Below are 10,471 nucleotides of genomic sequence, written 5' to 3'. Positions count from 1 at the left end.
TCTCTACCGCAGTAATATGTGCTTTCCAAGTATTGTTTCCTGTCACTAAATCATCAATATAGGCATCTGTATCTTTTAACCCATGAATCACACTAATAATCATCCTCTGGAAAGTACCTGGTACATTCTTCATCCCAAAGGGAAGGACATCATATTCATATAACCCAGATGGGGTTATAAATGCAGAAATCTCTCTACCTCTATCCGTCAATGGAACACACCAATAACCTTTTAACAAATCAATCTTTGTAAGGAACTTTGCTTGTCCAACTTTATCCACACAATCATCTACCCTAGGGATTGGATATGCACCAGTTTTTGACACAGCATTCACCTTCCTGTAATCTGTATAAAACCTAATACTATTGTCTGGCTTAGGCACCATAACACAAAATGAACTCCAATTCGAATTAGAAGCTCTAATAATACTATTCTCTAACATATACTTAATTTCTTGTTCAGCAAGTTCACATTTTCCCAGTTCATCCGATACGGATGTTGTTTTATGGGTTTTGCATCTCCAACATCTACATCGTGTGAAGCTACGGTAGTTCTTCTCGGAACGTCTGGAAATAAATCCCTATCTTTAAAAATTAACTGTTTCATCTGCTCTCTCTGCTCTGGCTGTAAATGAGCTAATATTTTCCAGAATTGTTGAATTTGGTAACCTGGCTGAAATAATGTTGGGTTTAAAATGAGTTTCAGATGAATCATCCATTAAGTTTTTATAAAGATCAGACTCATTATTGACCACAACAGTCATAGTAGCAGCCTCTTTCTCATAATACGGTTTTATCATATCTATATGACACAGCTGTGTTGGCTTTCTTCCATCTGGGGTCTTTATCACGTAATCCACATCATTTACTTCAGATTTAATCTCATAAGGACCATGAAATTTATCTTGTAATGGGTTCGTTTGTACCGGGAAAAGAACCAACACCTTATCTCCAGGCTTAAGTTACCTCATTCTAGCTTCCTTATACAGAAGTTTTCATCTTCTCCTGAGCCAATTTTAAATTTTCCTTGGCCAGGCTACAATCTTTATGTAATCTTTCCTTGAATTTTAAAATACAATCCAGTAAATTAGTGTGTATCTCTTTATTAATCCACTGTTCTTTCAACAAGGCCAAAGGTCCTCGAACTCTATGCCCAAACACAAGTTCAAAAGGACTAAAACCTAATGATTCCTGTACTGCCTCTCGTACTGCAAAAAGTGGTAAATGTACACCTTCATCCCAGTCCTTTTCATTTTCCACACAATACATCCTAATCATAGTTTTGAGGGTAGAATGAAATCTCTCCAAGTCTCCTTGCAATTCTGGATGATATGCAGATGAGGTAATCTGTTTTGCTCCCAGTTTACAAACTATCTGCTGAAACAATCCAGACATAAAATTACTACCTTGATCCAATTGTACTTCCTTAGGCAACCCAAAATAAGTGAAGAATTTTATAAGAGCCTTCGTCACAGTTTTGGCTGTTCCTAAGAGGTATTGCCTCTGGAAACCTAGACACTGTGCACATAATGGTCAGCAAATATTGTTGTCCAGTTTTAATTTTTGGCAATGGGCCTACACAATCTATAATAATTTTGGAAAACGGCTCACCAAATGCTGGAATCGGTTGCAGTGGGGCCACTGGAGTAACTTTATTAGGTTTACCCACAATTTGACAAATATGACACGCCCTGCAAAATGTCACCACATCTTTTCTTAAACCAGGCCAGTAAAAATGTTTAAAAACCTTGTTCATAGTTTTCTTTACACCTAGATGGCCACTCAAAGGCATACTATGAGCCATAGTTAAAATCTCATTTTGATAAACTTTAGGAACTACTACCTGGTGATTAACTTCCAGGTATATAAGTGTAGACCCTTGGTGACACAGTTAGTTTTCAGTTAGATCGTCAGTCAGATACTCCGCTATGCTGCGTATTTGTCTTATGACACAGCTTAATTTTAAAACTGAGTTTTACTGTCTATTGTAAGGTACAGAGTTGTTGGGCTGGCAGTTTCACCAAAAGCTGCCAGATTTGTTGATGTATCTTTTCAGTAATATTGGAGAGTGAAGACGGGAACCTGAAAACTCCTTTTTCTCCTGCTCTTTTCAACCTTTTGGTTCATTTTGACTAATTTCAAAAGACTGTGCCTCAGACAACTGGGTCGTTGCAATGCACAGCAGACTAGGTAGGAAGTGAATCTTTGATGGAGCAGATTCTGAAGCCAAAGAGTTGCCAGCATGAGTCAGGGCCTTGGGGCTCCAGAAAGAGATAAAGCCTAGAGTTTACAAGGAGGAGGAAGAATCAGACCAACAAGATATGGCTACAAATGAAAGATCAGAAACATTTGGAAATCGGTTGATTGAAAATGGGTGGTTAATTTCTGCAAAATACTGCAGGAAATCAGTAGATCAGGCAGCAAATGAAGAGAGGAAAAAATAGACAACTGTTGGGCAGAGCCTCTTCAACATGCCCAGACTGGGTACTCCTCTTTTTAGTTGCTGCCTGAACTGCAGAGTTCCTCCAGCATTTTGTGCGTATGCGTCCACATTTCCAGCAACAGCAGAATCTCTTGTGTTTTATATCTGCATTTGTAAGAAGGTTTTACTTTGGCATTAAACACGCGGAAAGTTTGCTGATATTAAGTGCTTTGTTTATGGAAGCTGCATTCTGCGTTAAAAGCTTTCTAAACAAAAACAAACTGTGGTATGTACTTGAACCGGTGGTTGCAGAGACTTTTAATGGCACCGTGATTACCCAGAAAACTCTGCGTGGCAATTTTCGCTGTCGCTGAAGCACCGATCGAATGCGCAGGCGTCAGGGTCGCGAATGTTCTCGAATATCGCGCATGCGCGCAGTACTCAAAGGCCTCGGAAGGATCGGTAAAGGTGAGAGTTGAATTCCGGGTGTGAGTTTTCAACACCGACTGATGGAAAATTGCAAACTCGGGACAGGCTGGGTCTTTTCCCTCTCTCTTAGCACCGTCCACGGGCCGCGGGGAGCTTCAAGCTGATGAGGGAATGGGAAATGATGGATCTTTCAGACAGAGCTGAGCTCCAGCTGTCTAAATGCAAGGATTAGGAACTCGGAGAAAGGGAACAAAATCTTTTACATCAGCTGTTAAGAAAATCACCTTTGTTGTACCAATCACAAACGAGAAAATCTGCAGATGTTGGAAATCCAAGCAACATACACAAAATGCTGGAGGAACTCAGCATTAGTATTCTTTTCCATAGATACTGCCTGGCCTGCTGAGTTCCTCCAGCATTTTGTGTGCGTGGGTTGTTCCACCCCCTCCTGTTCTGATTTTTTCTATCTGTGAGAACATGTTTTGTCCCATTCTCTCTGGGTACATACACCTTTGCCCTGGGCAACAGGTAGTTTTCACATCACAAATGTGCCAGACTCCAATAAGACAGACTACTGCCCTTCCGTTCATATTCATTGGCATTGCCATCAATGAGTTCACCACCATCAGTCACCTGGGGGAGGGTTCAGGGGAAATATTTGTGTACAATACCTGTTACCTGTGTGTATTGTGGCAATGCGAAAGTTGCTGGAGAGGTTGCAAGTGGGAGTGGGAAGAAGTGGAGTAACATTTGGAAATTTGACTTTTTAAAGCGTCATTTAGCAAGCAAATCAGACATGGATGGTGTACAAATGCTCTGGCGAGAAACTCCTTCATTATCTGCATCAGGCCTGCTACATAGGTTGTGTGAGAGTGTAGATGAACTCGATCAAACCCAGAGGAGATAAAAGTTCTTATTGACAGTGGTTTGCTAGCTGTTAAAGTGAATACCTCTCTATATAAAATACAGTGTGCACATGTTGTCACTGGGTCAGAATTGCACAGCACAAGATTTTTGCACACACTGGTCATTACAAATTAAAGGGGACATTGGTGGGAAGGTGGGGAGACTTCTAGTGTCCCTGACACCCTCACCTACAAGATGTGCATCCAGCTGCAGCTTGTAACCCTTCGCTTTAAGGAGTTGGAGCTGGAAATGGATGAAATCCGGATCAGCCAGGAGTCGGAGGGGGTGATAGATATGACATGAAGAGAGGCGAGTTACACCCAAGGTACAGGACACAGGAAACAGGGTGAGAGTCAGGAAGGGGAATGAGGTTCAATAGCCATTGCAGAGTACTCTTGTGGCCGTCCCACACAACAACGGGTAGTCCACTTTAGAAACTGTTGGGGAGAATTAGCTGGCAGTGGAAAGTGAAAGGGGTGATACAGTATTTGTCGGTTAGGGGAACAGAACTAGAAGGGGACTAATATTCTCGTGGTAAGGCTTGCTAGTGGGAGGGGGAGGGGGTTAAACTAAATTTTCGGGGGGGGGGGGATGGACCACAATGCCAGAACAGATAGTGGAGAGGGTGAATTTAATTGAATTAACTTTATTACTTATATTCTTCATATATGTGAGGAGTAATAATCTTTACGTTACATCTCCATCTAAATGTGCATTGTGCAATTTATAGTAATTATAAACTGTATGTACAACAGCACAGTCAATATAACATTGAAATATAATTGTTTCAGCGTTGAATTAATCAGTCTGATGGACTGGTGGAAGAAGCTGTCCCCGAGAGGTTGTTTTATTGACACCAGACAGATGTTGTTCAGACCTCAGACAAAATCAGCAATCAAAAGGTTGAGCATGGTGTGACGACTGTTGTGAGCTGTGTATATCACAATGTAAGAAGGTTTGTAGGAAAACCAGATAAGCTCAGGACAGGGAATTAAGATATTGTAGCCATTACTGGGACTTGGTTGCAGCCAACAGTGAGGGATTGAGAGGAACAAATTGTAGAGAGATTGCAGACTATGTCAAGAAATAAAGGTTATTGTTGTAAGTGATTTTAAGTTTCCAGCTATTGACTGGGACTCCCATACTGTAAAAGGACGAGATGGGGTAGAGTTTGTCAAACGTGCCCTTAATCAGTACATAGAATTCCTGATGTAGAAGAGTGCAATAAGCTATCAGGAAATGATCCAGGGCTGGTGACAGAAATTAGTGTATGGGAACACTTTGTATCTAGTGATCATAATGCCATGAAATTCCAAGTAAATTTGGAAAAAGAGAGGTCAGGACCATGGGTTGAGATTCTAAGTTGGAGAAAGGTCAATTTTGATGGTATCAGAAAGGATCTGACGTGTGGATTGGGACAGGCTGTTTTCTGGCAAAGGAGTGCTTGGTAACTGGGAGGCCTTCAGAAGTGAAGTTTTGAGGGTGTAGAGTTTGTATGTGCTTGTCAAAATAAAAGTTGAAATGTAACTGGTGCAGGGAACCTGGGTTTTCAAGAGATATTGAGGCCCCGGATATTTTGTTCCTCTAAATGCCTCAGACTGTTGGGTGCTACCAAGACTCATTAATAACTACAATATCATAATTTCACACCCTGAGCTCATCTGACTTCTTTATAGTCATCTTCTGTTGGTTTCTAAAAGCTTCCCAATAGTTTTCGCTCTTTTGTTTGCCCTCTCGTTGGCTTTTATGTTGGCTTTGGCTTCTCATTTCAGCCATGGTTGTGTCCTCCTGCCTTTCCAATGCTTCCACTTCTTTGGGATGTATCTATCACTCAGCTCCCAAATTGCTCTCAGAAACTCCAGCCACTGCCACTCTATTGTCACTCCTACCAGTTTTCCCTTCCAAACAAGTTTGTCCAGCTTCCTTGTCATAGAAATATGGAGAAGTTCAGTTCGGAAACAGGCTATTTGGCCCATCTAGTCAATGTTGAACAAACATTTAATCTGTCTAATGCAACTACCTGCACCGAGACCATTGCCCTCCATACTCCTACCATCCAGGCTCCCATCCAAACTTCTTTGAAATGGTGAAACTGTGCTCATATTCACCACTTTTGCTGACATCTCATTCCACACTCTCATGACCATTTCAGTAAAGAGCTTTTCCACATGTTCCCATTGAATTTTCACATTCCCCACTTACCCATGACCTCTGGTTGTCATCCCACCCAACCTCAGTGGAAAAAGCTGCTTGCATTTACCCTATCTATACCCTCATAATTTTGTATACTTCTAACAAATCCTCAAAGCAATGTGTAATTTCCTTGTTTATGTTTAGAGCCGTTTTAGGTATATAAGATGATGAGGGGCATTGATCATTTGGATAGCCAGAGGTTTTTTTCCCAGGCTGAAATGGCTAACATAAGGGGGCATAGTTTTAAGGTGCTTGGAAATAGATACCAAGGGGATGTCGGGGTAAGTTTTTCTACACAGAGAGTGGTGGGTGCGTGGAATGCACTGCCAGCTATTTCAGTGAAAGTGTGTCAGTTACTGTGGGGCCAGGAACCCATGCAGCTCAGTGGGAACAGGGAATAATAGCAATGCAGAGAGTCAGACTGAGCCAGGTCACAGATTGGAGATGGCAGAAATGCCCCATTCTTATAGAAACGGGAAGAGCATCAGAGAATTTGATGGTCATTCCAGATACCAGCACTGTGCCCAGTTAGAAACGCAAACACCAGGAAATCTGCAGATGCTGGAATTTCAAGCACACACACAAAAAATGCTGGTGAACGCAGCAGGCCAGGCAGCATCTATAGGAAGAGGTACAGTCGACGTTTCGGGCTGAGACCCTTCGTTAGTCCTGACGAAGGGTCTCGGCCCGAAACGTCAACTGTACCTCTTCCTGTAGATGCTGCCTGTCCTGCTGTGTTCACCAGCATTTTTTGTGTGTGGTGCCAAGTTAGAAGATGATTTCTCTCTCCAACTTGGGTTGAACTTCGCTGTAACAGTGTGATGCCGGATCACACCTTGACAACTCAAGTGATCTCTTCTGAAATGTTGTCCTACACATGGATTTTGTAAATCTTTTTACAGGTTAAAAATGACAAGCAATTTGTCTACGGGAATCTGGAGAACAACACGCCAGGTTTGCTGTCTCTGTGCAGATATTTAAGAAGTGGAGCAAGGGATTCATTCGATCATCCTTCCTGCTCAGACTGTGGGAATGGTTCACTCGGTCATTTTAACTGAAGGTACGTCAGCAAGTTCCCACTGGAAGAAAGTCATTCACCTGTTCTGTGTGTGAGAAAGGATTCAGTCGGTCTTCCCATCTGTGGACACTCCAGTCAGTTCACACTGAGTGGAGGCTGATCACCTGCTGAATTTATGGGGAAGAATTCACTTGGTCATCTGACCTAATGGCTCATGAGCGAGTTCGCACTGGGGAGCGGCCTTTCACCTGCTCGGACTGTGGGAAGGGATTCACTTGCTCATCTAAACTGAAGGTACATCAGCGAGTTCACACTGGAGAGAGGCCATTCACCTGCTCGGACTGTGGGAAGGGATTCACTCAGGCATCTCACCTACTGAAACATCAGTCAGTTCACACTGCAGAGAGGGATTTCACTTGCTCAGATTGTGGGAAGAGATTCCCTCACTCTTCCAGCCTACAGAGACACCAGTCAGTTCACACTGGGGAGAGGCCATTCACCTGCTCAGTCTGTGGGAAGACATTCACTCAGTCATCCCACCTACAGAGTCACCAACGCATTCACACTGGGGAGAAGCCGTTCACCTGCTCAGACTGTGGGAAGGGATTCACTCGGTCATCTCAACTGAAGGTACATCAGAGAGTTCACACTGGGGAGAAGCCATTTACCTGCTCAGTCTGTGAGAAGACATTCACTCAGTCATCCCACCTACAGAGTCACCAACGAGTTCACACTGGGGAGAAGCCGTTCACCTGCTTGGACTTTGGGAAGGGATTCACTTGCTCATCTCAACTGAAGGTACATCAGGGAGTTCACACCGGGGAGTGGCCGTTCACCTGCTCAGACTGTGGGAAGGGATTCACTTGTTCATCTAAGCTGAAAGAACATCAGCGAGTTCACACTGGGGAGAAGCCGTTCACCTTCTTAGACTGCGGGAAAGGATTCACTCAGTCATCCCACCTACAAGCACACCAGTCAGTTCACACTAGGGAGAGGCCGTTCACCTGCTCAGACTGTGGGAAGAGATTCACTCAGTCATCCACCTTAATGGCTCACCAGCGAGTTCACATCGGGGAGTGGCCATTCACCTGCTCAGACTGTGGGAGGGGATTCACTTGCTCATCTAAACTGAAGGTACATCAGCGAGTTCACACAGGGGAGCAGCCGTTCACCTGCTCAGACTGCGGGAAGTGCTTTGCTCAGTTATACACCCTAGTGGCTCACCAGCGAGTTCACACTGGGGAGAGGCCATTCACCTGCTCAGTCTGTGGGAAGGGATTCACTCGGGCATCTCAACTGAAGGTACATCAGCGAGTTCACACTGGGGAGAGGCCGTTCACCTGCTCAGTCTGTGGGAAGGGATTCACTTTGTCATCCCAGCTACTGAGTCACCAGTCAGTTCACACCGGGGAGTGGCCATTCACCTGCTCAGACTGTGGGAAGGGATTCACTTGCTCATCTAAACTGAAGGTACATCAGCGAGTTCACACCGGGGAGAAGCCGTTCACCTGCTCAGAGTGTGGGAAAGGATTCACTCAATCATCCACCCTAATTGCACACGGGTCAGTTCACACTGGCGTGTGGCCGTTCATCTGCTCAGTGTGTGGGAAGGGATTTGCTCGGTCATCTCAACTACAGAGACATCAGTGTTATTTACCAGCAGCAATAGATCACAACCGGAGTCAGGTTTTAATGTTAAAACCACTATTTTTATTAGTGTCTATTCAAAATATAAAAGATTAAACGAATAAACAGGGTGTTAACAGTGTTGTGCGTGTGCGTGCCCCTAACCGTCAAGCTTAGGAACACTTCTTAAGGTCTTAAGGTTGTAAAGTAGAAAGGCCCAGTAATCCACAGAATAGGTGAGCGAGGGGAGAGATTTGTAAATTCATGTTAATATGTAGAGAGAAGGCGATTACGAAGACTTTCACAGAGTCCACCCTGAAATGATGTAACAGTCGCTGAAGATCATATCTGTCGAGTCGTCCCAAAATCCACACAGAAACATCACAAAGTGACAGTCACTGGAATATTCATCAGCACGAGTGGTTACCACATAATACTTTCTTTTTAAATCTTTATTAATTATTATTGGAAATCAACAACAGAGAAAAATACATCAAAATAATCAAGATAAAATATCCATATATAGAGTAAAAGTTAAACTATCAACCAGGCTAAACAGTCTATCAATAATAATCAAAAAACAAAGTATTAAAGCTTTTTTTATGGAAAAAAAGAAAGAAGGAAAAAAAAGAACCCCAACTAACTAAAACGGAGAAAACCGCCTAATAACTAAAAAGAAAAAGGGGGAAAAAAACCCATTTGGAGCACAAACCCGGAGCTATGTGCCATACAAGCTTCCATGAAAAAAAGACATCAAACCGCCAACCAAATTCATATAACCAAGCATCAGAAATGGACCATCTTAATTAACTCAAGTCAAATGATAATAACAGGCAAAGGAGCCCCACCTTTTCTGAAAGTCAAATTTAGGATCAAAAGTTCGACTTCTAATTTTTTCCAGACTAAGACATAACATCACCTGAGAGAACCATTGTATCAAAGTGGGAGCAGAGGCATCTTTCCATTTTAATAAAATAGCCCTTCTGGCCAATAATGTGACAAATGCAATTACATATTGGTCAGATATAGAAATACCGTGAATATGTTGAGGAATTATACCGAACAAAACTGTCAATTTATTAGGTTGTAAATTGATTCTTAAAGCTTTAGAGATTATAGAAAAAATAGATTTCCAAAATTGTTTCAATACAGAACGTGACCAAAACATGTGTCAATGTAGCTATCTCAGTTTTGCATCTATCACACTGATTATTTACATTAGGAAATATTTTAGATAATCTCTCCTTTGTCGAATAATAACGATGTACAATTTAAAATTGAATTAGAGAATGACTGGCACAAATTGAAGAAGAGTTAACCAGCTTCAAAATTCGCAACTAATCCTCTGTTATCAAGGTCATATTAAGCTCTCTTTCCCAATCTTACGTGATCTTAAGTAAAGGATAATTGTCCTGTTGTAATAGTAAATTATAAATTTTCCCAATAAAGCCTTTCACTGAAGGGTTCATTTTTAAAATGATGTCTAACAGGTCAGAATCTTGTATATATGGAAAATTACTTAAATATTCTTGTAAAAAATGTCTGACCTGAAGATATTGCAAAAAATGTGAATATGAGACAGAGTATTTAGTTACTAATTTCTCAAAGGACATCAATCGACCTTCTTGAAACAAGTCCATAAAGGAAAAAATTCCTTTATTCCTCCAAAGAGAAAAGGTAGGATCATTAAGTGAAGGTTTAAATAAATAGTTTCGATAAATTAAACTAAGAAGGTTAATTTTTTTAAGATTTAAAAACTTATGAAACTGATACCAAATTCGTAATGATTGATTAATCATAGGATTTATATTTAGAATAGAAACTTTGGCTAATTGTACAGGTAAAGGAGCTCCTAATAACGAAGCTAAATGAAATTGT

The 10,471-nt window shown here is 41.8% G+C and overlaps 1 protein-coding gene across 1 annotated transcript; it reads left to right on the top strand.

The window, feature by feature from the left end:
• The first annotated feature begins 2,826 nt into the window (after positions 1 to 2,826).
• LOC140197238 (uncharacterized) lies at positions 2,827 to 9,766 on the top strand. Its single transcript, XM_072257165.1, has 2 exons — positions 2,827 to 2,889; positions 6,852 to 9,766. The coding sequence occupies exon 2, from the start codon at positions 7,175 to 7,177 to the stop codon at positions 8,708 to 8,710; it is 1,536 nt and encodes a 511-aa protein (XP_072113266.1). The 5' UTR covers positions 2,827 to 2,889; positions 6,852 to 7,174; the 3' UTR covers positions 8,711 to 9,766.
• The last annotated feature ends 705 nt before the right edge of the window (positions 9,767 to 10,471 follow it).

This window comes from Mobula birostris, chromosome 5 (assembly GCF_030028105.1).
Source record: "Mobula birostris isolate sMobBir1 chromosome 5, sMobBir1.hap1, whole genome shotgun sequence".
NCBI lineage: Eukaryota > Metazoa > Chordata > Chondrichthyes > Myliobatiformes > Myliobatidae > Mobula > Mobula birostris.
Note: the sequence above shows the minus strand (reverse complement) of the source record. Positions and strands in the feature narration are given on the sequence as shown.

What these genes read in the sequence shown, in the direction of transcription:
- LOC140197238 (XM_072257165.1), top strand. Translation starts at nt 7,175, where the DNA reads ATGGCTCATGAGCGAGTTCGCACTGGGGAGCGGCCTTTCACCTGCTCG.